The 24752-nt window shown below is 57.3% G+C and overlaps 1 protein-coding gene across 1 annotated transcript; it reads left to right on the forward strand.

Moving 5' to 3' along the window:
- The first annotated feature begins 1746 nt into the window (after positions 1 to 1746).
- On the forward strand, positions 1747 to 24691 carry CARMIL2 (capping protein regulator and myosin 1 linker 2). The gene is made up of 40 exons (XM_066327695.1): positions 1747 to 1859; positions 3031 to 3122; positions 3239 to 3289; positions 3571 to 3630; positions 4852 to 4973; positions 5329 to 5426; positions 6027 to 6097; positions 6702 to 6775; positions 7850 to 7925; positions 8002 to 8090; positions 8438 to 8532; positions 8694 to 8780; positions 8974 to 9083; positions 9436 to 9513; positions 9626 to 9702; positions 9797 to 9901; positions 10129 to 10198; positions 10357 to 10438; positions 11153 to 11249; positions 11527 to 11584; positions 12061 to 12233; positions 12920 to 12988; positions 13638 to 13731; positions 13804 to 13899; positions 14491 to 14619; positions 15567 to 15680; positions 15810 to 15985; positions 16468 to 16555; positions 16994 to 17110; positions 17599 to 17665; positions 18756 to 19027; positions 20578 to 20681; positions 21086 to 21491; positions 21759 to 21878; positions 22214 to 22250; positions 22396 to 22464; positions 22763 to 23065; positions 23244 to 23351; positions 23572 to 23682; positions 23767 to 24691. The coding sequence occupies exons 1-40, from the start codon at positions 1820 to 1822 to the stop codon at positions 23940 to 23942; spliced, it is 4461 nt and encodes a 1486-aa protein (XP_066183792.1). The 5' UTR covers positions 1747 to 1819; the 3' UTR covers positions 23943 to 24691.
- Positions 24692 to 24752: the final 61 nt, after the last annotated feature.

The raw sequence follows: 24752 nt of genomic DNA on the forward strand, positions 1-24752 counted from the left end.
CGAGCTGTTATCAGTGCTGGAAAAGCTGGGCCTTGAGCTCTGAGTGGAAAGCCAGGACTGGGATGGATCCAAGGAGCATCACTGCCAGTGGCTTGGCCTGGCTGCCATCCCTGGTGCTTGGGCTGCTGTTCTCTGCTGGACACAGAGGGGGAGTATTGCTCCTGATGTGCCTGGGCTGGCACAGAGGCAGGAAATGCTTGTGCACATGGACATCTGGCCCACTCCTGGAGTACATGTCTTACTACACTGGTGCTCAGAATGTTCCAGCATATAGGAACCAGTATTTTGGGGAATGATGCAGGAGCTCTGGAGCTCCTCTGTGCTTCTAGTCTTCCAGAGAAGCCATTCTGATGTGTGAAAGCAGACAGGTGCTCCTTCTGTGTCCTGGATACCTTTGCATGACAAATCTGGGAGATGGTGCCCTTCTGAGAAGTTCAGATACCAATAGCCTGGCCTCCTTTCATCCTGGAAAAAACACGGACTGCTGCTGCTGGCTGCTGACTCCGCTGGGTGGTGAACACCCTGTGCCCTTCATCCTCCTGTTGCTCATCCATCTGCTGACGTAGCTCAGGAGGCTCGGGGAAGTGCCTCGACAGATGTTGGTCCTTGCCCTGAGCCATGTTGTTCCCAGTCACCTCCTTGAGAAGAGCTTTGTGCTGTGGTTGGGCTCTGTGAAGGCACCGCCCCTGCAGGGAGATACTTCCTGCCTTCGCCTTCACGCAGAAGGTGGTTTCAGAAGTGATCCTGAGTGCATATGGCAGGAGGGCAAAGTCACCTATCCCTTCCAGTGACCACCTTCTCCTGAGTCATTCAACCTCTGGGAAAGCTTGGTGAGCTCCTGGTTGGCAGATTAGAGCCTGGAGCTTGGAAGTTTGTCAGAAAGGGGCAATTTAGGAGAAGAAGACAGTTGTCACCCTCCATCCCAGTGGATGCTAGCAACAGGGACCCAGGCTGCTGGCTGAGAGCAGCTCTGCCTCTCCCTCAGCACCTTTCCTGAGACTCTAATGGGGCCAAGCTGAGCCAACAGTGGGAAATCCTCAGTCCTGGGAAGCTGTGCAGCATGTCATAGGACACAGGAGCTCTTCCTGGTCCAACACCTTCCTGGTTGGGTGGAGTGGTTGATGTGCTCAGTCCTGTTTCTCCAAGGAGGTCACCTGGCTTCTGCCTCTTGCTTTGGGACAGCAGTTTTGTCACTTCGGCAGAACTCTTGGGGCATTTCTGCTCTGGAAAAGTCCTTCCTTCAGCATCCTGCCGTGGGCACCAGCATCCATCCTCCTGAGAGCAGCCTGCAGTGGGCACTAGCACCCATCTCCATTAGCTCCCTCTGCAGATTCCCAGTGCAAGGTGATGGATCTGTGCTGACTGCCCAGTGCTGGGAAGGGTAGACTTACCCATACCCCACTCACCGGCCATCTTCAGGCTGAAATATGTCCCCATGAAGCACCTCAAGAGATAGGGAGAGGTCATGGATCCTCAACCCTGGAAGGCTGGAGCTATTGAGAGATGCTGGGAGGGGTGTCCTGCTCACACAGGGGAAGCCACACGGGAGAAGAACGGTGCTGGGCAGCGACGCCCTCTCCTCCCGGCGGGGCCGGTGGGCCGTGGGCACCGTCGCTTTCATTTCGCTTCTCTTGCTCAGGCGGTAAATCTCGCCTGACGGGGCAGGAAGAGGCACCGGGAGGGGGAGGAGGCACCGAGGCTGCGGCGCTGCCGGTTGGTAACCTCAGCGCTTCCTCCCGACAGGGTGCCTTTCCCGCGGCGCCCGAGGATGCTGCCCTGACACCCGCATCCCCGGGCAGGTGACCCCGCGGTCCCAGCCATGGCTGCGTCCCCCGGAGGGATCCCCAGCGAGCTGCAAGGTAAGCATCGCCCGCCGCCGCGCTGCCGGGGCATCGCTGCCACATGGAAGCTGCTCATACGGGGCCTGCTTGGCCCCAGTTTGCCTGGCTGGGGTTGGCAGAGTCGCTTTTGGGTTCAGGGGGGCCTATGCGGTGTCTGGGGGTTCCTCTTGTCTGCAAAACTCATTTGCCTGAAGATGGACCTTGGACCAAGAGCATCCCCAGATAACCTGGCTCCTCAAGGATAGGATTCTGCGCAGCTCAAGCTGTCAGATTTGTGGGAGCAGCTTGGTGCTGCTCAGTCCCATGGGCTTGGGTTCCTCTGGCCAGCTGGAGATCCCCAGCAGTTCCCAGGAAGGCACAGCCTGCAGCTCAGCATGAGGGTGTGTAGAGTCCCACTGCTCACAGCCTTCTCTTGGCTGATGGAAAAAGCAAAAGGCCACAGAGATCTCGGGGCCCTTCAGCCTCATCAGCTCCACCGAGGCTTGCAGGGAGGTGGGAAGGAGCTGGGTCACCGTGTCCCCACAGCCTCAGGTCCTTCCTGGCTCTACCAGGGTGGGTCCCTGGGGATGTGTGGCTCAAGCCACTGAACCCGTGGGGCTTGTTGTCATTGTGAAAGCCTGGTTTGCTCTGCACAGTGATGGACAGCTGTGGTTTTGGTCCTGTTTCTCCCAGTGAGAGGCATGAATCAGGAAGGCACGGAGGTGATGCTCAAGGCAGGAGCGATGCTCACACTGGTCCACTGACTGTGGGAATGACCAGTCTGTGAACTCGGGGAGGTTGGCACATGTGACCACCCTGGCTGTGCTATGGAGAAGGACTTGGTGACCAGCTGCTCCCTAGTGGTGAATTTGGAAAGGAAGGAAGAGAAATCAGGACCTTCTTATCACTCAGTGACAGCTCCCAGTGGGTGAGGCAGCACGGGCAGTGTGAACCAGCAGCCCCAAAGCCCTGTGCCTGGTTGAGGCTGTGGCAGAAGATGGGGAGGCAAGTGCATCACCTGAGCAGTGAAGGAGACCCACAGGTGGTGAAGTATGAGGCTTGTCTGAGAGCAGCCAGGGTCTGACTGTCAGATGTGGAGGGAGAGAAGATGATTCAGGTGGGGACAGTATCCCCAGGAGCAGCGGGGCGCATGGGAGAGGACCAAGGTGACTTCAGCCACCTAATTTCATCTGGACGTTGGTCTTTTCAGAGGGCATCGCCACCTTCCTGGGGACAAAGAAGGTGCTCCTGGTGCTGAGCATCCAGCTGCAGGTGAAATCCAAGTACGATGACTTTATCTTGGTATGTGCAGAGTCCGGCCTGGTTCCTGCTTTCCTGGTTTCCCCAGGAAGGTGTTTTATGGCTGCAGTGAGGGGTGGCTGCCATGTCACCATGTTCCCTTGTCACACCTTGCCTAGGTCCTGACACCCTGGCGAGCCTATGTGCTGCCTGTGATGCTGCCTGTGAGAGTAAGTGTGGGGACCCTGTGCCATGGTACTGCCCTGGGGGTCTTGGGACATGTGGGGAGTGACCCGTGAGTCACCTGGGCCACTGGGTCAGGGAAGCCCTCAAGAGCAGGATGAGGAGAGAGATGGGGGGAAGGGGAGGGGGTCTTGTTTTAGGGCTGGTGAAGGGTGAGGCCAAGGTCAAGCACTACTTGAGGCATGGGAATGTGTGGGAGTTGGGGGGGAACTCTTGGTTTTCCTTTCTCCATCAGCACTGGGGTTGATCCTGCTCCTTTCACCCACAGGTTCACAGCAGCTTCAGCTTCCTGGAGGTGAGGGAGATGACGGTCCAAGAGCCCAGTGTGGTGAGTGGCACCAGCAACTAGGGACAAACCCAACCTGGGCATTACCCCCCCTTCTGCCAACTCCCCCATGGCAAACCCTGGTCTGGAGCCCACCATAGGATCTGGGGGTGTTCTGAGCCCCCATTGCACACTGAGGGTCACTGGTGTGGATCCTCATCAGGGGTATTACCCTGGAGCAGGAGGTACAGGGAGGCACCCAGGGGTGCTGTGTGACTCCCTGCACTTCTTCCCCTCCTGGCATCCACAGACCACTGCCTGGCCATGCCACCTCCTGCTCAGCAGGGACAAGGTGACAAATGGCTACAGCTTACCAAGGTGAAGACAAATTTAGCAGGAGGGTGTTTTAAACCCTGTTAATCCTCTTAGGGAGGGGCGGGCACATAGGGCAGATGTGGCAGTGGGAGGAACCATGGAAGAGAGGAATTGGATATCAAGGCTTGGATGTATTGGCCGAAATAGGGCCATGGTCCTGTCTGGTTTTTTAACCTCCTGTCTGGTCCTTGCTAACATCTTGTCTGGTTTTTCTTGTTAAAGCATCATCAGCAACCATGGCCTCAGCCTCCACAGGGGGCTGCTCAGCAGGCTGCGTGGCTGAGCTCTGGGGAGAACTGAAGGAGCTGGGCAGAGACAGAGGGGTGCAGGGAGTTGAAACCTCAGGGTGGAGGGGGGCGAGACATCTGACTGGGCTATGGAAAGCCCAGGGATTGTTAATGTGCAGGCAGTCCCACGCTCTCCTGCCTCCACAGCCCCGGGCACTGGCGGAAGCGCCGTCCTCGCGCGATGCCAGCAGATAATTGTCATCCTGCTCCCACGCCTCAATCAGCGTGTAATTAAATCAGGGAGCATGTTGCCATGGGATTTTTCTTTTTTTTTTTTTTGGTAGGAACCATAAGCTAAAACCCCCTTAAACCTCGATTAAATAAATTCAAGGAGGAAACCTCCATCCTCCAGCTGCAGCTGCTGCAGGCAGAGACAAGGCTGTTCTCACCTCACTGCATCAGGATGCCTCTGCATCAGCTTAAGTTGAATTTTCAGGAGGTTTATGCCTTATTCCTGCCCACTAATGTATTTTATCCTAAATTCCTGGTGCTCGCCTTATTCCCTGCACTTATGGTGCTTTGGCAGTGAGGAGCTGATGGCTGTCACCGTTGTGTCTGGGGGCTTGGGGACAATGTGTGCTGCCAGCTCACTCAGGCATCTCTCATCCTCTGGACCCTGCAGGTTGTCATAGAAACAGATGCAGCGTCTTACGCCTTCCGGTTCATGTCCTTGGATGATTTGGAGCAAGTTGTTATCCATGTCACCATGTCACTTAAGAAGGTCTTTCCAGACTCATCCCTTGGGTAAGGGTCTTCTGCTCCTGAGGGGTGGTTGTGTAGGAACCAGAGCAACCGCTTTGCCCAGAAAAGCCCCGGATTGTAGAGTCCTGGAATTGTTTGGGTTGGAAGAAACCTTAAAGATCATCTAGTTCCAACCCACCTGCCATGACCTGGGACAGTTGCAGCTAGAAAATCCCAACTATAGGATGGGTCTACAACAGTGCTTTTAGCAGGAGAAAAACACATGGATGGAGGCAAGACCCTCTTCCCTCACTGAATATTTCTGGCCACCCTAGACACAAGGGTTGTATCTAAGCATGAAGTGGTGGGGATGCTCTTCTCCTGGCCCACGCTGACACATCCCTCTGCTCATCACCAGGACACTGCTCAAGAACTCCCCTCCCAGCCTGTACGAGAGGATCCAGCAGATCACAGACTCACTGGAGGAAATGCTGCAGAGCAACCCTGGGCCTTGTGGTAAGTCCTGCCATAACCTCCCTCAGGCAGGACCAGGAGGGTTGGAGCACCCTGTGGATCATTCCAGCCCAGCATCCATCAACAGCAGTTCTGCTGACAGCCCCCACCTCTGCCAGCAGGGCACCTGTGATGGCTTTGGTCAGATGGAGCCCTGCTATTGGGGTCTGCTGTCCACGAGCCCATCCCATCCCATGGGGCAGCAGCAGGTTTGAGGGGATGTAGATGCCCAGGAAGAAGCAGGACAACAGGCAATACTGCTCAGAATCTACCTGCAAGGACCTGTAGCTCTGCATGATTCTACCCACCTCATATGGCACCACTGCAGAGCCAGGAGCTTTTCCTGCAACCTGGTCTGGAGCAGGATGCCTCCATCATGACCACAGCAATGTGCTGTGCCTGGCATCCACATAGATCAAGAAAAGCAAGCCACAGCCCCTGTTTGGGGGCTGACAGTAGATCTCTTTCCCCTTTGAGGGGGAAAGGGGGAGCCCTCAGCACCACTTCTGAGTCCTTGTCATCCCTCTCCTATTTCCCATTCTCCCCAAAGTTCTCTGTGCTCCTGTGGGAAGGTTTGGGACCAAAACTGCCTTCTCTTTGCAGGGGGCTTTTCAGAGACCTACGCTGCTCTGTGTGATTACAATGGCTTTGCCTTCCGTGAGGAGATCCAGTGGGTAAGCTGCTCCATCCCATGGATGTGTCACTTGGTGGGTAGGGAAGCAGGAGGCTTGTGGGTGCCTTGTGGAGCTGCTGGGGCTCAGACAGCCAAAATCTGGGAACTGCAGCTTTGCCTGGCTTGAGTGCCCCCTGCTCCTTGGTGGGCTGGAATCAAAATGCAAGTGAGAGTGGAGTGCCTTGAACCAGGTTTTTTCCCAGACTGTGACTGAAGGGGAGCCTCTGGAAATCTAGGACCTTGCTGGGTGTAGTACTAGAGGAGAATCCTGCTGGGACCCAGCCATAGCAGGACTCACTGTCCTTCCTCTGGATGCTGATCCCAGCTCGCCTCTCCCCACTCCCTCACTCCCACCAGCCTGGGGTGTGTTGCCTTCTGACCATTCCCTGCAGAAGTTGTCCAAGACTCCCCAAAAATCTGTCCTACCAAGCCAGGACATGTCTGCCAGCCAGAACACTAGGAAAGGTTTTAGGCTTTGGGGTTAGGCAAGGGACTCCCCAGAAGAGGCTCCCCAAGGGCTCAGCTCCCTCCAGCAGCACCAGGCACCTGAGCCTTCCCCAGGACCCTGTGCTGAGCCTGATCCATGTGTTCATCCTTCTGGGAAGGACGTGGACAACATTTACCACAGCCAGGACTGCCGGGAATTCAACCTGCTGGACTTCAGCCACCTGGAGAGCAGGTGAGACCCCAGCCATGCTGCCTGCAGTGTTCCATGTACCAGCACTCATCCTCATCTCCCTGTCCCTGCTGGGGGCCCAACATGCCCTTCTGCCCACGTTAGAAGCTTTTATAGCTTACATGCCCCAGGGATGCCACATCTGCAGCCTGACACTTCCCCTCACCAAATGTCCTGAGCCCTGTCCCATGGGGCAGCAGCTGAGAGTCTAGGCAGCCTCTCTGTTCATTTTTCACTCTCTGATCAGCCTGGGAGCTGTTTATGGGGCTGAAAACCCAACGTCATGGCAGCTTCTTGCAGCTTGTGGCTGTCAGGTGTTTCCCTATGCAAAGCAGCCAGTGCAGCTTGCCACCCTGAAACTTGCTCTTGCTCCCTTCCAGCCCCCCCAGATATCTGTTACAGCCTTGTTATCACCTGGTTATAACCTCATAGCGGGGCTGTGAGCTCCAGCTGTGCCCGGAGTTCCCCCTGCTCAGCCTCATCTCTATCCTGAGAAAGATGGAGCAAAGGCTCAGCTCTCAGGGGAGGCAACTGCCAGGCTGGGCTGCAGCGAGTCAAGTTCTGGGTTGAGTGTTTTGGGGAACAGAGGAGCTGTGTTCAGCTGGCCAAAAAGGAGACCATTTTAGAGATTTCTTTGGATGAGGAAGTAAAAAAGAAACTTGTTTCCACTCAAGCAAAACCTGTGGTGTTGCTCACATGAGAGCTCAGAGTTAAAAATAATTTTAAACCCCGAGGTTTAGATAGAAGCATGCAAATATTTTGATTGATTTTTATTTTCCCCAAGGGAATAATCTGGGGAAGATGACCTGTACCTGTGGGTTGCTTTAAACCCACAGTCCCCAGTCCTGTTCTGTTGAATGTTGTGTTGGGGCACATTGAGGTTGGGTATCTTGGAGCACCCCAGGGTTAGGTCAGTTGGAGCACCTTGGGTTTGGATGTGTTTGGGCACCATGGGATGGGTGTTCTGGCATCCTGGGTGTCTTGGGAAACACACCAGTTGGGTGTTCTGGGTCACCCATTCAGAACTAGCCTTGGTTCATCCTGGCCCTTGACTCCCTCATCCCTGTCACCCTGCAGGGATGTGGCACTGAGTGTTGCTGCTTTGTCCTTCAACCTGTGGTTCACCAAGCTCTCCTGCAAGGACTTCAGGCTGGTGAGTGCAGGTGCTGTGGCTCTGGGTGCATCAGAGGTGGCCAGGTTCCCAGAAAGGCTTTCTTCTTCCCTGCCAGAATCAGGAGATTTCGGAGCAGCTTCTCTACATGCTCAGCAAATCAGTGACATTGGAGGAGCTGGTGCTGGAGAACAGTGGGTTGAAAGCGTAAGTGAAAGTGTTGCAAGGAAATGATGAGCAGAATCATGGCAGCCTGGTGGTTCTTCCCTCAGTGCATCGAGCAGGGAGGTCCATGCATGGACCCTTGTGCCAGGGGTCGGTGGCTCCATCCCCTCCACACTGGGAAGCTCACTGGGAGCAGAGACTCCCATAGCCTGGAAGGGAATACCACCCACCCCTGGAGATGCTCTGCTTCCTTCTGGCTGCTCAGATGGAGCCGGCTCTGCCACAAAGGCAGGAGCTGGTGGCATGTCCCTGTAAGACTACAGGGCTGGTGGCTGTGTTTCCTGGAGGTGTCCAAGCATTGCTCAGATGGGTGACCCTTCTCTCCATAGTGACTTTGTGCAGAAGATGGCCCAGGCACTCAGCAGCCATCCCAACTCTGTCCTGCACACCATCAACCTCGCTGGCAACCAGCTGGAAGACAGAGGTACTCAAATTCTAGGCTGGGATGAGTTTACACCCACAAAATCTGATGTTCAACTCCAGGTCCCACCAGCAGCTGCCTCCTGTGCTGGAGGCTGCAGATCAGGGTGGGATTGACACCCAGCTGTGCTGGCACAGCCATTCCAAACTCTCTGCTCTCATCAGGGGTCACTGCCTTCAGCCGGTACATGGAGAAGAATTCCAAGGGTCTGCAGAGCCTCAGCTTGGCCAGGACAGTGCTCACAGCCAAAGGTAGAGCCCAGATGCCCTTGCCCCACTCCACAAAAGGACTGACTGAGGGGGCTGCAGGGACACCCTGGAAAGGGCACCTTCATGGATGTGATGTCCTGCTGCCCAGCTGGAGGGAGGTTCCCTTGCTCTGCTCCAGGCTGTCCCCAGTGCAGGGAGCCTATAGCCATCCATCTCTCCCACTCTCTTCGAGCAGGGATGAGCACATTATGCAAGGCCCTCACAGATAACAAAGCCATTGCATTCTCCCTCCGGCACTTGGACCTCTCTGGAAACCCTGGCACGCTGGCTGGGGATGACATCAGTGTGAGTATGCATGCTGTGATGGGGTGGGCTGACATCACTCAGACTCTGTCCCTAGTGTGGTTTGGATGGCTTTGGTCTCCTCTGGTTTGTCCCCTGCCCTGCAGCACCCCAGGGGTGGGGACAGGACAGCCTGGGAACAGCTGGGGACACCCTGGGGACATCCCCCTGCATCTCCCTGTGGGAGTGTGGGAGATGCCATCTGGAGCAAGGATATATCCCATGAGAGAGTGGGTTCCCGTGTGCACCCCTGTGCTCAGCAGGAGGGAGGGGACAGGCTGGAACTGGGATTCCAGGGCTGCAGGGTGGGGAGTGGGATTGAGGGGCAAAGCTGCTGAGCTCCCTCTGCTCACAGAACCTGCAGAGCCTCCTCCGCCATTGCCACTCGCTCTCCCACCTCAGCCTGGCTGGCACAGACTGCCCTTTGGATTCTGTGAGTACCGTGCAGGGGGTCCTGCCCTCAGTCCCCCTCCCTCCCCAGGCTCTGTGAGGGGCTGCAGCACCTCTGAGTCCTCCCCCACATGCCTCACATCCCCATTCTGCAGCTCTTTGGAGCCCTGGTCCATGGATCCCACACCAGCCTCATCCACCTGGATCTCTCCAAAAACGTGTACTCCCACAAGTAAGCCCTGGGATGGTGTGAGGTGGCTGGGGTACCCAGGGGGGTCGCTGGTGCTGGGTTGCAGTCGTTGCCATGTTGTGCCCATCCTTTTCAGGAGGGTGAAAACCATCTCCCCTGACATCAAGGAGTTTTTCAGCCAGGCCTGCTCCCTCAGACACGTCTCCCTGGCGGGTACCAAGCTGCCAGCCGATGTCGTAAGGTGCAATTGGGCTGTGGGGAATGGCTTTGGGGTGAGCATAGCCTGGGGAGACCTGGGTCAGGGCTGCTGGGGAGGATGGATGGAAGGGGCTGTGAGAGGCAGAGCTCTGGGAAGGATGCCTTCTCCCACATCCCACTCCCACTGCCTGGACTGCTGGGGGTGTCCCATGGCACGTGCTGGTGCCCCCATTTCTTGCACTGATGGGGGCGGTTTGGTGACTTTTCCAGGGCTTTGCTGCAAGGGCTGGCAGACAACAGTCACATCAGTGACCTGCACCTGGACCTTAGCAGCTGTGAGGTGAGGGCCCAGCAGCCACGGGCACCACCCCTCCTGCCAGAGGGTCCCACTGTGGCAGAGTGGGAAGGTCCATGCCCTGTCTGACCTCCCCAACAGAAGGATCTCCTTGCAGGGCTTGCTGCCTTCCCTTGTACTGATGTCTTGCTGTTTCTTCCAAGCTGAGATCAGCGGGGGCCCAAGTCATCCAGGATCTCATCCCTGATGCCAGCTCCATCAGTCACTTGGACTTGTCTGACAATGGTAGGTTGCTTTTTCCCAGCCTGGGAGAAGATCTCCTCCATGTCCAGTCACCCAGCACAGGGAGCAGGGTGATTTCTTTATGCCCTCCTTCCTCAAGACTTGCCAAAATTTCTCATTTCCCATCTTTCTTGGTACAGCCCTCTTCAGTTCACTGAATCTGAAGTGGTCTCATGTCGCTGGTTCAGGGTTTCAAGCACTGAAAGAGTTTCCCTAGGCAGAAACTCTTCCCATCTCTCTGCAGGTGTTTGTAGCCTCTTTTGCCAGCCTTGTCCTGCCATGGCCTCTGAAGCCATGGGCAAGTGACCCTAATCATCACAAACATTACCTCTGCCAGCTGTTAATTTCACCTAGAATATCCCAAACTTTCAAACAGCCTTGCTAAGCTCTCACAGCAGACCGTGCAACTCCTCAATAGCCAAATGGCTCTGGGAAAGCTGATGTGGTTTGGAGCCCTTCAGGACATCAATGCTCCAAAAGCATCAGGAGTGTCCACAGTGGCTGCTCCTTCCCTGAGGTCATTTCACAGGGACCCCAGCTCTGCACAGGTCTTCAGTCTCCTTGGGGAAGCGGGAAGGGAGGAAGATGCTCAGGAAATTCTCTGGGCATCTCCAGCATCCCAGTGTGGCATCTTGGTGGCTCCTGTGAGGGACCACCTTGGTTCCACCTCCATGGATTTGTTGGAGCATCTCGGTGAGTGTCTCCCATCTCCTGCAGGCTTTGACCCCGATATGGTGACACTGGTGCTCTCCATTGGCAGAAGCAAATCCATTAGGCACGTCTCTCTGGGGAAAAACTTCAACATCAAATCCAAGTGAGTGGAAAGCAGCAGCACCCAGGCTTGGAGGCATCCTGGAATGGTGCACCCATCTTGACTCTGTCTCCCATCAAAAGCCCATGGGCTGGTAGGAATTGCCTGTCCATCCCAGCTGCTCCAACGGGGAGGGTCACCTTTGCCAGCACCTGGTGCAGTGTCAGAGATGAGTCATAGCCCAGGCAAGAGTGGGAGTGAGGACAGAGCTCTGCCAGCTGCCTCTGTGGCCTCAGGGCATGCACAAGTAACCCCCTCACACACACCGTCTCTCCTGCAGGGAAGGTCTGTTGGATGTCCTGCACCGCATTGTCCAGCTCACCCAGGAGGAGGATTGCGTAAGTCCAGCCTGCCCTCAGCCACCACAACCATCCCAGCCATGCTCCTGGTCACCCCCAGCCACCACTGTGCAGTCTCCATGCCAGGGTGCCATCCAGATCCCCCACACACAGGTTGGGAGCAATCCTCCCTCTCTCTCACTGCCATTCAAGTGCTTCTGCTTTTAATTTTCCTCATCTGAAGCTGAAGCTCAGACAGAGAAGTGGGAGCTCTTCCCGTCCATCTGGGAAAATGGGAGCTTGTGTCTGGCTAAAGACATAGATGAGACACTGGATTAAGCACAGCTTTCCCAAAAAACCTCTTTTCTCCTCACTGACTGCCAGGCATCTGAGCTAAATCTGGATGTTTCTTGGGGTTCAGCATCACTTGTTTTCTCCAAAACCAGCACCAGCCCTGAGGCTGCTGGACAGGGATGGAGGCTGAGTTCACCTTGACATGTCCTGGCCACCTGTCCCCCTCTTTGTCCCTTTTCCAGCCTCTTCAGTCACTGTCTGTGGCTGAATCACGCCTCAAACTGGGAACCAACGTCCTGCTGAGTGCCCTGGGCAGCAACACCAGCCTCATCTCCCTGGACATCAGTGGCAATGCCATGGGGGACACAGGGGCCAAGATGCTCGCCAAGGCCCTGCAGATCAACACCAAGCTCAGGTAGCAGCAGCTCTGTGACACCCTGTAGGTGACCCTGTGCTGGGTGGCCCTGATGTGATGGTTGTGATGCTGATGCCATCAGAGGAGGCTTGTCATGGCTCCTAATGGCCATGGATGCAGTCCTGGACCACTCCTGGTACATGGTTGGATGCTATGACTGCATTTTGTACCCATGACAGTCAGCTGGCAGTGCTGACAGGGGGCACGTGAAGGACAAGAGAGCAGCTCAATCCCTGCCCTGGCACTTGCCACCTCTTTTCCAGGCCCCTGCACAGCTGAGCGTGCTGCAGACAGACCTTTGTGATCTCTGCCCTGGCCTCATGCTCTGCCATCAGTTCCTAAAACACCATTTTTAACCACATTGTGTACACAAAGACAAAGCAGGGGTATCTGCAGAGGACAGGGAATGGTGTTCAGCCAGGGCTGTTCCTCTGGGACACATCTGTCCCTGCCCACGAGATGGTGCCTGAATATGTCCTCTCAGCCCTTCACTCCCTCCAGGCACCCACCTAATTTATAGCTCCTGGCAAATTCCAAGTTTGGGGTTTGGATATTGAAAATTGTAATTTTTAATCCCACTTTTAGGCTCTCTGATGCCTGGGGTCAGCCTTGGGCTGACTCTTGCTGGCACCCACCTCAGGGTGTGTGGGTGTGGGCAAGGTTCACCCAGGTCCTTCTTTTTGCAGGACTGTGATTTGGGACAGGAACAACACAACTGCCCATGGGCTCCTAGAGGTGGCTCAAGCTTTGGAGAGGTAAGGAGGGAGGCTCTTGGTCTTCCTGGCTTGTTATCAACATGCAAAAGAGCCTCTGTCACCAGCATGTCACTGTCCCCAGGGCCTTTTTTCCCCTTGAATGGCAAGGCCATCACACAGTTTCATACATGCCCCAAGGTAGCTGGTCCACAGCTCTGGGTTTCCAGCCAGAAAAGCAACCTGACACCCATTTGATGATGACACCCCCATTTCCAACCTCAGGGACTCCCCTGGGCTCTGCATACCAACCAGCACAGCCTCGTGTCACCCAAGGCGCCCCCAGTGAGCACGGGGGGATCTGCTGGTGGTGGTGATGTGATGCTCCTCTCCTCCCTGCCCAAGTCAGGTGGGTAGAGTTTGTTCACCTGCTGAGCACACCCACCACCCTGTCTGGTATTTGGCTGTGTAGATCTCTGGAGGTCTGAAGGAAGAGGGGTGCATGGAGAGCCTGGGGAGGTGGTCACTGCCACCCCACCAGGGTCTGCTGAGGGACAGAGTTTGACCATCCCTGCCTCCAAGGCTGGACCTCAGGACAACGTCCAGGCTGCTGCTGGGTGGGCTCTGGGCCTGTGTCATGTCAGTGGGGACATGAACAGGGGGGATGAGCCCTGGGTGCAGCAGCACCTGCTCAGCCCACTCTGCCTGACAGGAATTACACGCTCAAGTCGATGCCGCTGCCGATGAGCGACGTGGCGCAGGCCTATCGCAGCCACCCCGAGAGGACGGAGGAGGCCGTGCACAAGGTGGGGGGATGTGGGCTGGGGAATGCAGGGCCAGGTGCCACCATCACTGCTCACGGCCTCTTGCCTTGGCAGCTCCAGTCCTGCCTGACGAGAAACCAGCTGCGGCAAACGCTGCCGGCACAGACCTTCCGGCTGCAGCAGGGCATCCTCACCACCTCCTCTGAACAGGTCTGATGGACAAATTACTGCATGGGGCTGCTCCCCCCCTGCCCCAAACGACCCTGGCCTGCTCATGTGAGCCCTTGCAGGCAGAAAAACACCCTTTTAACCTTTCCTGAGTGGAAGGTAGAGCAGATTGGAGGGATGGAACAGGTTGCTCAGAGAAATTGTGGATGCCAAATCTCTGGAAGCGTTCAAGCCCAGGTTGGGCTTGAAGCTGTTCCTGACCATGGCAGGGGGGTTGGAATGAGGGGACATTTATGATCCCTTCCATTCCAAACCATTTCACTGTTCCGTGGTGAGGGTGGGGGTGGATGGAAAGCAGATCTGGAAATCCTGCTGATTGCATCCATGCATTTCATGCATATGCACTGCTGAGATAACTTGCTGCTACGCTAAGCTATACAGTGTGTTCCTGCCCCCTGTGCACTCCTGCCAGCAAATCCCTGCTGTGTGACATCCCTGGTTATTAGGCAGGGATGTTCTCGGAGGCTGTAATGTGCCCGTGCCCTCTCCAAACACGTTCTTCCCTGGGAAAGTCACAGCAAGGAGGGGAACTGGCAGTGCTGCTCCACATGACACAGCCTCTCTGTGCTCCAGATGGTGAATGAGATCTGCCTGAGTGTGCAGAAGCACGTCGACATCCTCAGCACCTGCACGGGCAGGGAGGTGGAGACGGACATCCTCTGTGCCGAGGAGGCCATCAGGAATGCCAACCTCTCTGTCAGTGTGAGTCCACGGTGTGGGAAACCCCCTCAGCTCACCCGGCATCCTTTGGGATCGAAGCAGGGCATTGATTTGTTAATGACATCATTAACCAGCAGTCAGGGAATTCCAGAATGTCGATGCAACAGACGCCACCAAGCTCTTGCAAACATTAAATCACAGCTGAGAATTTCTGAATTCCTTTCTAGAATAAAGATCAAAATGTTCTTAGTCCCCTTGCCCCAGAGACACACACCTGTGTGCACACCCTCCACAGGGTTACAACCCCTCTTCCTCTGGTATCCCATGCTCACATGGCTCTCCTTGGGAGAGACAGGTGCTCTAGCTTTGAGAACGCCCTGCAACCCACAGATGCCCACACTGCTGAGAAACTTCCCTGAATCCTTCCCTGGGGCATCTTCGTCCCACCCCAGCAATGGGAACTGTGGGTCATCAGCCCATGACAAAATCCATCATGTTGGCTTGGCAGCTCCTGGCTCTGTCAGGCCTGGTTTGATCCTCCTGCTCTTGTTTCTCTCTCCCTATTGTACCTTTTTCTCTTTCTCCCCTACTTCTCTTCAAACCACCTTCTTTCCCCAACTCTCTGGCACTCCTCTGGTTACTTAATCTGGCAGAGGCTTAAGAAGGATTTAAGAAGGCAGTACTGATGTTGGAAAGGTGGTGAAAGCATTGGTTAAGGGTCTCCCTGATGCAGGTAGAAGTGGAGTGGGGTGCAAGAGGGGAAGGAGATTCAGTGGGTGGTGGGGAGAAATTGAGAGGACACAGGGATTTGTATCCTCATCCTGTAAAGGATGAGAATGCCCAAACCTGGCCCTGCAAAGCCAAAAGATCACTGGGTCTCCTCACCTGATGTGAGTGATGCTCTTCCATGGGGCAGCCATGGATGCAGGCTGTGCATGGAAATATGGGGTGACATGGGATGATTCACACCGTCTCCCTTCCCGTGTCAGATCCTGCCCCTCTTGTATGAGGCAGGAAACACCCCCTACGAGAATGACAAGCTGCAGCACAAGCTGGAGTGTCTCACGGAGGAGGCGTCACAGACCTGCAGCCGGGAAATCCAGGTGGGCACCCGTGGGCAGCCCGGGAGGTTTGTCAGCCTTGGCCCAAGGATAAGAGGGACGGTGTCTACTGAAAACAGTGAATCTTGATAGAAAATAAATCAAAATTTTCCTTTCCTCCCCAAACTTCAGGCAATCATGCAGGCAGTGCTGGACACGGCACACAGCCTGTGCCCAGCTGTGGTGCAGAAGAGCGGGGTCAGGGATCAGCTGGTCAATGCCATGTCGGAGCGGATCTGCCTCCAGGACCACCTCAGCCTCAGCACTGTCCTGGACCAGATGGTCACTGATGTCTTCAGCAAGCTGAAGTGGGTGATGTGCTGTTCTTCCTTCTCGCTCAGTCACTGGCACTGACCCATGGGGCCAGAGGAACATTCTGGGGGCTCTCTACCAACTTCTCCTCTGCCCACACTGTGGTAGAGGTGTGCTGGGTCCTGCTGCTGTGTTTTTCCAGCTGTAGCTTTGCTTCCTGCTTGGATCCACTATGGGTGAATCCTTAGGGTGCTGGGGAAACCCATGGAGTGATGTTCCTGCAGGCACATCCCCTTTGCTGGCCCTGACCATCAACAGTGGGATGCAACTGGCATTCTCCATCCCAGCCAGTGCCTATTCCCATTCCTGCTCTGGCAGCACAGACCCAGCAAGCTGCAGCACATGGGCATGTCTTGGGAGCCCCTCTGTGAGCCACAGCCAAGCATCCATCTCCTCAGCAAAGCCCTCCTGGGGAGGTGGCCCCATGGCTTGCAGGGTTGGTGGATGCTGGCCCTGAGAGCCCTCTTTCTGCTCGCAGCGAAATCAAGCTGTCCATCACAGCCGCTGCGGCCGACTGCATCGTGGATGCTGTGCTGGGAGACCTGACCATCGCCCAGTGCAAACTGGTGAGTGCCAGGGGCTGCCAGCACCTGCAGGATGGGGATGTGGGGCTGGGATGCAGGATGAGGGGCTGGGTACCCCAGCATTGTCCAGGTACCTGGACGCCTATGCTGTCACCACAGATTTGCAGTCTGGGAAGCAGGACAATTCCCACCCAGGTTGGTTTACCTCCCAGGTAATCCTCTCCAATGTGGTCACAGCAACATTAACACCCTGAGCAAAGTCCCTGTGCTGCTGCCGTGTGGTGGGGGGTGCTGGGGTGACGCCGGGCACCGGCCACTCCTGCAGCAAGGCAGCTGTGCTGGGCTGGACACCGGCTAATCAGGCCTAAATCCGCTCACAAATCCCAGCCGTGGGTAGTGAGCAGAGCAGCACGGAGCACACAGGGCAGCCTTGCACGCTTCAGCCCCTGGGATAATTTAAGCGCTTCCTAATGGTTTTAGGCAGAGAGCCTCTCCAAGCAGGGACTCGACCTCCTGGTGCTGCTGCCGGAGTCGGCTGAGGACGATGCCACCGCGCTGGCAAGGGGCAAGAATCCTCCGGACCTCGCTGCAGAGGAGGTAGGGTCTGGACCCGCTGCCGCCGCGTGATGCCCGCGGTATAACCGCCCTTTATCCGCCTTACCGGATGATGCCGGGCTTAAAGCTGCAGCCTCTCCGGGTGCACGCACCCCCCGGCACCCCCCCAGGGCAGTGCTAAGGCAATTAGTGCTGAGAAACGGGACCATTAACCTGCCAGGCCATGCTGCTGGCACCGGAATGTGTCCTTGTGGTGGCCTGGCTGCTTGTACCTTGTCTTGCTGTTGCTGCTTTGGGGCCTGGGATCCAGCGTAATGCATGGTTCTGGATGGGAAAGTATCCAATCCAGCGTCGTGGGTAGTTTTGGAGCTGGGACAAGATGAAGGGGTGTAGCCCTGGCAGCCTAGGGGTGATGGAGGGGTTGCAACCATCACTGGGCGAAGCCTGGCTGGCTCCAGCTGCCATGGAATGCCTTTTGGCACAGCCAGCTTGTCCATGCCGGAGCTGCCACCATCCCTCTCTCCCTGCAGTACAAGATGGCCCTGCGGAGGAGAAACAAGCATTTCAGGAGCATTCGGCCCACGCCAACTGTGAGAAGTAAGGTCACCGTGGAACTGTCCCTCTGCTGCAGCTGAGTGGGTGCCACACTGCCTCCACGGGCCATGGCAGGGGTGGGGGGCCGTCAACCTGGGAGCCTGATGGTCAGAGCCCCCCAGGGTCATGGGCTGAGGGCATGTCTTGGGTTGCAAAAAAGACAGGTCAGCAGGATCTGGACTCTTCAGAGAGCCCCTCCCCGTGCTGTGGTTGGGATCTGTGGGGGAACTCACCTTTACCTTTCTCTTGTGCTGGTTTTGGGCCTCAGCTGGCCCTTGGGCAGTGGAGTAAATGCCCTGAGCTCCCTCCTCGCACAGCCAGCCAGGGGTAGGAGGTTTGTCTGTAATTGTGGGTGCCATGGTATCTCCCACAGCCGTGTCCACCCTGGAGATAGACATCACCCACTCACCCAACAGCCTTGGGGGGAAGACATTGCCCATGGGTTTTCCTTGTGGCTGGTGTTGCCCCCAGAGCCCTGCATGCCTGGGAGGGGGGTGAATCTCGGGTGGGGGGGCACAGACATTGTGCCATCAGCAGATGGGTGACTCTGCTTTGGCTAAAGCAGAACTCGTGCAGACTCCAGCACTCAGCACCCCTGTGTCCTCAGGGGATCCCTGAGCCCCACAGCACCCTGCTGCCCAAGTAACAGAGTACCAGTATCAGAGGGTACTTGGGGGGTGGTGGTGAGAAGCTGCCTGCAGAGCAAGACGGGTGTGTTTGTGAGTGCTGCTCGCCGGGCCAGCGCCGGCAGAATTCCTGCCGTACCCACTGCTGCCTGCTGCAGGTCTCAGGGCTGGCTGCGGGGCTCGGCCCGGCCCCTGCCTGAGCATCCCCCCACAATCCCCCCGCAGCATCATCCCCTGCACGCAAACCTCCGGCGGCGGTGGCAGGATCCGTCCCGGGCTGCGCCGCAAAGCCACGCACGCTCCCGGCGGGCACGGCCACGCTCCCTCCCCGCGGCGGAGCCGGTGCCCCGCTGACCCTCCACGCGTGGGCGAAGGTGACGGCGTCGGTGATGATGATGATGGTGATGATGATGATGGGGCGGCCTGGCGAGGGCGGGTGTCAACAGAGACCCTCTCGCCTGTCGTAGGTGTCTCGGAGCTGGAGCCGGCAGCGGGTCGAGACGCCAGCGGGCTCCGAGCTCACCGGGCGCCGCCGTCACTCAGCCCCGCCGCGCCGCCGGCACGCCCTGCCTCCACAAAGGATGCTGAGCCTGCGAGCGGCTCGCTCCCCGCCACGCAGCCTGCCACCGCCACCGGATTCCTTATGGACCTGCCGACCGCCGGCGAGAAGCTGGAGCATTGCACCAAAGCCAGGCCCCGGCCCAACCGCCGGCACAAGCAGCCGCCCAGCAAGCCGAATGTAAGGGGGGGGCATGGCTGGCAAGGGAGGTGGGATGTATTCGGTGTGGTTTTCCCTTATTTTTTTTTCCGCTTGGGTGAATTACTGCGGTCAGTATTTGTTGCAAGGCAGGAAAATGAGATGCGCAAAGACGCGGTGGGTTTATTATTCTGCATTTCAGCTGCTGCCGGAGCCTCCTCCTCGGAGGGGGGCAGCCTGAAAGGATGGGCAAGGGGGCTGGGGAGGGCGAGGGGAATCATCCATCCTCTTTCCTGCTCCCCACTGGGAGATGCTGAGCGGTGGGATCCAGGAGAGGAAAGAAAAAACCTGCAGAGTTTGGGTGCAGAGGGCCAGCGATGTGTTCGGCAATGGCTCCAGCTGCCTCCCTCCTGAGCTCCATTTACTCCCCCTTTTCCAAAATCCATCATCCCTGAAGCACTGGTGGCCACCACGGCTCCCGGTGATGCTGGTGGGGCTCTGCCAGCAGTGATGAGGTGGGCTGTGCTCCCCCCATCCAACAGGCGACTGGATGAGGATCCTGCCTTTGCACCCCCCTTCCCAAAGGAAAAGTAACTTTTGGGTGCAGTCAGTGGCGAGTCCAGCTCCGTCACTGTCCCTGGGACTGGATCCTGCTGGCATCACCTCATCCCTGTGCCACCGTGATGCAGCTGGATCCTTTCACTTGCTGGAAAGCCCTGGCTCACACAGCTGTGGTGATGCTTGCCCTTGGATCATGGTGGGATCAGGGCTGGCACGAGGCCGGAGGGGAGGCAGCAGCTGTGTCTCACAGGCAGGGTGGGTGCTGGAGGTTGGCAGGCCAAGGGCCATCACCCTGCAGTGGGACAGGCACGCCTGGCACCCAGGGTGGGCCAAGGCTTGAGCAAGGACAGGCTTTGATGGATATGATGTGACAGGGAAAGCAGATCTCAGATGGCTGGAACGGCTCCTGAGCAGCATCAATCCAGCCGTAATGAAAAGTCATTATGGATTGAAATGCCACCGATGGGGAAGCGCCTCCCTCTCATCGATAGGAAGCCACTGATGCAGTGCCACATGCCAGGGAGAGGAAGGTGCACGGAGGAAGGCTTGGCCCATGGCATGGACCACTTTGTTATGGGGATGAAGCAGGTTGCTCTCATGCAAGCTGTGGTGGCACTCCAAAGTTGGACTTGAAACATCTGAAGGATGCAGATATGGGTCTTTGTAGGTCACCTGTCCATCACCCACCAGCAGTGTAGGGATCCCTTTCTTGGAGCTCAGATGGAGGAAGCATCCCTGCCAAAGACTTCTCCCACAGTCTGAGTGCCATACCTCAGCCACTGTGCTGGGCAAGGGGTTGTAAGGAGCCTGGGGCTACCTGGAGCTCCCAGCGCTCAAGGGAGGGAGCAGGATTAGAGCTCAGATGCAGATGATAACACCATGGTCTGGCTTTAATGCTGGGTACGAGATGGAGCTTGCAGCACCCATCCTGCAGGGACACCCACTTGTTCATGCCCAGCGCTGGGTGACACACCTTCTTGCCTGGGGGCACCTTTGCCCTGTGCTGGGCTGACAGCAATTGTCACTTGCAGGTGCAGCCCTTGGCCTGTGAGAACAGTGAGGACAGGAGCATCACCCGTGTGGACGAGGGGCTGGAGGACTTCTTTGCCAAGAGGCTCATCACAGAAACACTGCCGTAAGCCTGGAGGGTGCTCAGGGCCCCTCACCTGCCCAGCACACACCCATCCCCAGGGTTTCAGCAGCCTCTGTGCAAACACTGCTGGTCCCAGTGCAAAAGGGATGCTGGGGAAAGCAGCTCATCCAGGGATATTGCCAAGGGCAAGGCTGGGGGAGGAGGAATGGGATGGCAGCCATGGCGTGCAGGATGTGGCTGTGGAGTCTGTTCCACAGTGGGGAGGCAATGAGGCAGCACCCATGGGAGCCATGCTGGGAATGGGTGCCCTTGCCAGGACACTGCTATCTCAGGTGGAGTGTCCAGGGTCTGGATCCACCCCTTTAGGGTGGGCAGGGAGGAAAAACTGATCCCTTACCTCTTGGCAGCATGGAGCTCACCTTTTCCAATGCTTCGTTTCTCCCCAGCCCCACGACTCCGGAGACCTGCCTGGGATCAGCCCCTCTGGCTCCATCTGGTTCCCGCACCCTCAAGAAGAAAATTGGGAATTTTTTTGCCTTCAAGAAACCCAAATCCAGTCGGGGTTCGAGGTGTGACAAGGAGCCCGAGAGTGGTCCCACCGCCCCTAGGAGCAGGCGCTCGATGCTCAGTGACATTTTACGAGCTCCCAGCAAGGCAAGCGAGTCAGGGAAGCCCCTGAGTAAATCAGAGGAGGGGGGGCTCTCTGCCGAGCCCCACGCAGAGCCTGAGCACTGCCAGACCCCCGACTCTGCCCGGAGGATCCGGCCCAAGTACTCTCGTGAGGGCAAATCCCAGTCACTCATCTTGCTGTCTGGGGAGGATGAGGATGCACTGGGGGTCAGGCATGACAAGGTAAGCACTGTCACAGTCACCAAGCTGCCACTACTGTTCAGCTCATCTGGTGGGTGCTTCTCCCACCCATGGATGCCAGTGGGGTTACCAGGGGGTGTGGGGACACTGGAGTGATGGCTGGGGATATCTCTTCTGGGTCTAGTCCTTGTCACCATCTCCTGGCAGCATGGCTGAGGTTGGGAATGTGGGTGCCCTGCAGGCAGGAGTGTGGGTGCCATGGGTGCTGTGGTGGGTCCATGTTCTGGCAGGGTTGTGTCTCTCCTGCAGAAGAGGCACCTGGAGAAGAGTGAGGGGGAGTTGTCCAGCTCCTTCGAGCAGCGCATGCAGGTCATGCTCCATCGCATCGGCGTCACCAAGGGCCCAGCTGCTGAGAGCAAGAAGCAGCAGGTGGGGACTGGCTCCATTTTTGGGATGGACCTTGCCCCTCCAGGGTGGTAGGAGATGGTAGTCCATAGAGTGGGGGACATCTCCCCGCTGGGACTGGCAGCACTCAGCTGAGTGCTGCCACTGCCCATAACCTCTGCCCTATCACCTAACCCTCTGCAAGGGCTGAATTCCTAAACCCTGCATGGTGTCTGTCAGCCTGTCCCTCCTTTACTGGCATGTGCCCATTTCCTGCAGCCACATCAGAGCCTGGAAGCAGCACTCTGCCCTCTGCATCCATTGTCTCTGTGGGCACTGCCTCCCTGACATCTCCCTTACCAGTTTTTTACCCCTTGCAGAGCAAAGACAGCGAGATCAAGAAAGCTGGCTCAGATGGTGAGGAGCTGCACCCTCCCCACCCTGACTCCCTCCCAACTGGCAGGCCCATGGGACTCCCCGCTGTGGGTCCCACTATGTCTTCCCCTTGTGGGGTGCTGGTGGCAATGGGCAGACCCCAGCTCACTGATGCTTGTGCTTGCAGGGGACATCGTGGACAGTTCTGCAGACTCCCCCCCATCCCTGAAGGCCCGCACACACTCTGTGTCTACAGGTGGGTCAGCAGTGGATGCTGGGGGGTCACACCAGCCCTTGAGGTGGAGGGCTTTATCTCCTCTCCTAGCACCAAGCATTGGGAACCAACAGGGGCTGGTGGGCACAGGCATGTGGGCAGAATTCCACCCTCGGGAGGGTGCCCTACACCCATGGGTGTCCATGCCTGGTGACAGCAGACGGACACCCGGCCCGCTGCCCAGTCGCTGGGCTGGCTGCAGGCTGGTTCCCAGCACCAAGAACCATCCCTGGGGCTGTCACTTCTGGGCTCCCACAGCTCCATCCTGCCTGCCCCACAGACGCACCCTTCCGCAGCCCAGCCGCCAGGACGGAGCCCAGCGCCGAGCCCCGGCCAGCCTGGAAAGCCCTGGGAAGGCAGCTGCCTGCTGAGCCACCGGCCGCCAGCTCCGACCAGCCCCGGCGCTCCTTCACCCTGGCAGAGCCCAGCGGGCTGCCGGAGCCCGGGGCCCGGGAGGGCTGGAGCAGCAGCCTGCCACGGCTGGGCAGGAACGTGCCGGCGGCGCTGCCACGGAGGGTCAGCCATGGTGGGGAGGTGGGTGCTGGCACCCTGCCCACCCTCCCCACACCACCCAATACTGAAGGTAGGGATGCATGAGGTGCCCATGGGTGCCTCATTCAGCTGCTGGCCTGTTCTAGGAGCCCTTGGGGATGGAGGGCAGCAGGGAGCCAAGCACACAGTGGGTGCTAGGTGCTGATGAGGCCTGCCAAGCGGGGTGCTGTGGGCTGTCCTCCAGTGGCACCTCCCCATTGCTTATACAGACAACCGGCTGATGGCACGGCTGGCAGCGCCACGGGGGACCAGCTGCCGAGCACTGTCCGTCCATGAGGAGCAGCTCAGGGAGCCCGAGTGCCCGGCAGAGCTGGGAAGTAAGTCGGGTCTGGAGTGGGACCCCAAGCCTTCCTTGCACCTAACACCAACAGAAGTGGGTGGTAGTGTTCTATGTGCGTGCTGGTGCTGCCTCTCCCAGCTGGTGGGTGATAGACAATGGCACTGCCACACTGGGAAGTTTCCAAGGGGAATTCAGCCCTGGGATCAGTTCCAGCAGGAGCCCAACCCTAACATGGAGCTGGGTTGTGTTTCCCCCAGTGGGCACCGTTCCCCTGCGCCTGCGGCGTTCGCCTGTGCTCAGGCACAGGACCAAGCACGAGTCCCTCTCAGAGATCGAGGCTGAGCCTGGACCAACCTCAGATGCTGAAGGTGAGATGTTCCCCTCCCTGCTAAAGCAGGTGTTGGGGTACCAAGGGCCCCCCATGCTTACACCAGCTCCTGTGACCTCTGTAGGTGCCACGCTGCAGGACTGGCCCCGTGCCGGGCTGGAGGAGCCGCAGGCTGGCACAGGCGCTGAGGGTGAGCAGCCGCAAGCCCTGGCACAAACTGTTGGGAATGCACAAGACTCGGCTGCCGTAGACCAAAGATGCCCAGTGCCGGGCCAGGAGGAGCCGGCCCTGGGACAGTGAAGCCCCTGCATGTCACCACGCTGTTCCCAATAAAACCCTGCAAGCGAGTGTGCCGTGCTGGGGTGCTTGGCAGCTGGGGTGCAGAGAGGATAGACGGGGCACCAGGCTGGCATGGATGTGCCAATGATGGCATCGCCCAATTTTCACCACGGGGACAGCCGGGCCACCAGCATCGCCCAGGATGCCCAGGGACTGTCAGAGCCTGCAGGACACATCCAGTGCTGTTGCAGTCCCAGTGCCCACTGTCAGTGCAGGCTGCAGCGGGGGAGCTGGTGATTTTAGGCAGCCAGCTACTTTTAGGAAGCATTCCCAAGGCACTTTCACCACTCCAGCTCCTGACCCCATGGGGTACCGCTCTCTCCAGCCCCCGGCAGACGCAGGCTTCCATCAGCGGGACCACGACCCACCGCCTTTCAGCACGCAGCTCCATCCCCGCAGCTCCCTGACGGCACCAGCGTGATCCCGACACCCCAGTGGCTTTCTCCTGTGTTGCCCTCTGCTCCGGACCAAACGCATTCCTTACACGGATGTTTACGACAAAGCAAGATGCTTGTTTTTTGTTTTTTTTTTTTTTTTTTTTGTTTTTTTTTTTTTTTTTTTTATTTTATTTTTTTTTTAATACAAGAGCTGTGTATTTAAAAAATATACAATTTTTAATTTCTACAGCATAACCCTGCGGGATATTTTTTGTAATAAACAGTTCAGGACCCTACCTAAACTTATTCAATAAACTATCCAAGCTCCTGGGGGACCTTTGGAGCAGGATCAGATTGTGCGGCCTCTGCCATTGCTGCTATGGTGGCACTGGGT

This window comes from Sylvia atricapilla, chromosome 12 (assembly GCF_009819655.1).
Source record: "Sylvia atricapilla isolate bSylAtr1 chromosome 12, bSylAtr1.pri, whole genome shotgun sequence".
Taxonomy (NCBI): domain Eukaryota; kingdom Metazoa; phylum Chordata; class Aves; order Passeriformes; family Sylviidae; genus Sylvia; species Sylvia atricapilla.

Excerpts from the sequence above, each read along its gene's own strand:
- CARMIL2 (XM_066327695.1), top strand. The coding sequence starts at position 1,820 with ATGGCTGCGTCCCCCGGAGGGATCCCCAGCGAGCTGCAAG. Across the intron at positions 1,860-3,030 it reads GATCCCCAGCGAGCTGCAAG|AGGGCATCGCCACCTTCCTG; the intron begins GTAAGCATCGCC and ends TGGTCTTTTCAG. Across the intron at positions 22,251-22,395 it reads CAAGAAAGCTGGCTCAGATG|GGGACATCGTGGACAGTTCT; the intron begins GTGAGGAGCTGC and ends TTGTGCTTGCAG.